General features: G+C 33.2%; 1 protein-coding gene across 5 annotated transcripts in view; it reads left to right on the top strand.

The window, feature by feature from the left end:
• The window catches only part of LOC107605608 (transcription initiation factor TFIID subunit 4b), a 12,339-nt gene continuing 11,066 nt past the window's right edge, over nucleotides 404–1,676 (top strand). For 2 of the 5 annotated variants that reach the window (XM_021105304.1, XM_021105305.1), the window contains exons 1-2: nucleotides 404–992; nucleotides 1,084–1,180. In XM_021105304.1, the coding sequence (XP_020960963.1) occupies nucleotides 954–992; nucleotides 1,084–1,180 (136 nt within the window). In that variant the 5' untranslated portion in view covers nucleotides 404–953. The remainder of the gene's footprint in view (nucleotides 993–1,083; nucleotides 1,181–1,676) is intronic. The other 3 variants (XM_021105302.1, XM_016307541.2, XM_021105303.1) reach the window with 2 other exon arrangements.

Genomic DNA, 1,676 nt, shown 5'->3' with positions numbered 1-1,676 from the left:
GGGGTGAGGGGGGGGTTTTTTTTTTTTAATTTTTATTAATAGTTAAAGGTAATTTGGTCAAAAAAAATAGAAAAGGACGATTTTAAAGTATTTTTAAACGTTGAGGATGATTTTAACAAAAAAAAAAAGGCTAGGGACGAAATCGATTTTGAGCCTAGACTTTGGGGACGAAAAAAGTACTTATCCCTAAAATATAAAATATATATGGTTAAAATTAAAAGAGTAAATTAAGATTCTCAATCATTATTTAGTTGATACGCTTTAAAAATTAAGAATTATATCGATTTGTGAACACAGCTTTAGAGACTAAAACAAAAAATAATTTTTTTTTCTCAAATTGTTATTTTTCATTATACATTTCTTTTAGTACAAAAAAAAGAACATATAAAAAAGATGACGTAAGTTGAAAAATCGTACTCGTTAACGCAAGAACGAACCGAGAGAATCCGTTAAACTCGAAAAATATTATAAACCGATTAAACTCAACAAAAGAAGGAGGTCGATGCCATGCTTTTGTATCTTCTCTGTGTGAACGCCACTGTTCAATACTTCGCGCGTTTTGGTGTTGGTTCTTGTTGAACGGGATTCTCACTTCTCTCCTTTGATCCTTTTTCCCCTTTTCTCTATTTTCCCCTTTCTTTTTCTTTTCCCTATTTGGTTGTTATCTTACTCGCTATTAATACCCTATTATTAATTATCCCCGTTTTGGTTGTTCTATTTTACTCTTCCTTTTTCTTTTTCTTTTTCTATTCGGTAGCTAATACCCTATTTTACCATTAATTATCCCCATTCATTTTCCCCTTTGTTGCGTTTTTCAACTGGGTAGCTGCCCTACAGGTGTTTGATGAATTTACCCAGTGAAACATAAATAGAGCGAGAGATTATACTGTATGTTCGAATAACTCTTAAACTTCTGTTGGGTAATCAGAGTTGGGATTGGAATTGCCATTGCCATGGATCCTTCTATTATGAAGCTCCTCGAAGATGACGAGGTTTTTCCCCGCTTTTTACCTATGGTTTTCTTTTGTTATTTATTTGTTTGGGGTGTTGCTGAACCACTATGTCTGGATGTGTACTTCACAGGATGAAACAATGCATTCAGGGGTGGATGTTGAAGCCTTCCAAGCTGCACTAAACAGAGACATAGGAGGATCTGCTTCCACTTCTGGTTCAGACCCAGGTACCCCAACTATGCTTTTTAATGTGTAATGTTTTTCTGAGTTGAAATAGTTAAATTCTCTCTGGTTTGTTTGTTTTTGATCGCTTGTTATGCCATTTGAATACACGGCTGCATAAACAGTGTTTAGACTTTAGACTATTGTTTATGAGCTTGTTTGGTCGAGATTTTGGTCAGATTGCAATCAAAATAATTGATTTTGAAAGAGTTGTTTTATGGTTGGGGATGGTGTTAGAAAAGTGAGTTTGGATTAATTATTCTGAGCGATAAAAGGAAAATCTATTATAAGGAGATAAATGTTTGACTATACTCTAGTGTTCATAAATGGGAAGGATCTACACAAATCCTTTAAAATCTGGCTGTAATGTAAGTGCTGTAATTTATCTAAGGGACAATGTATCCCCTAGCCAAAATGATGATGATGATGATGATGATGATGATGATAATGATGATGATTATTATTATTATTATTATTATTATTATTATTATTATCACGTAC

The sequence above is a fragment of the Arachis ipaensis genome, chromosome B06 (genome assembly GCF_000816755.2).
Source record: "Arachis ipaensis cultivar K30076 chromosome B06, Araip1.1, whole genome shotgun sequence".
NCBI lineage: Eukaryota > Viridiplantae > Streptophyta > Magnoliopsida > Fabales > Fabaceae > Arachis > Arachis ipaensis.
The sequence above is the reverse complement of the archived record's forward strand: the minus strand, read 5'-3'. Positions and strand labels throughout refer to the sequence as shown.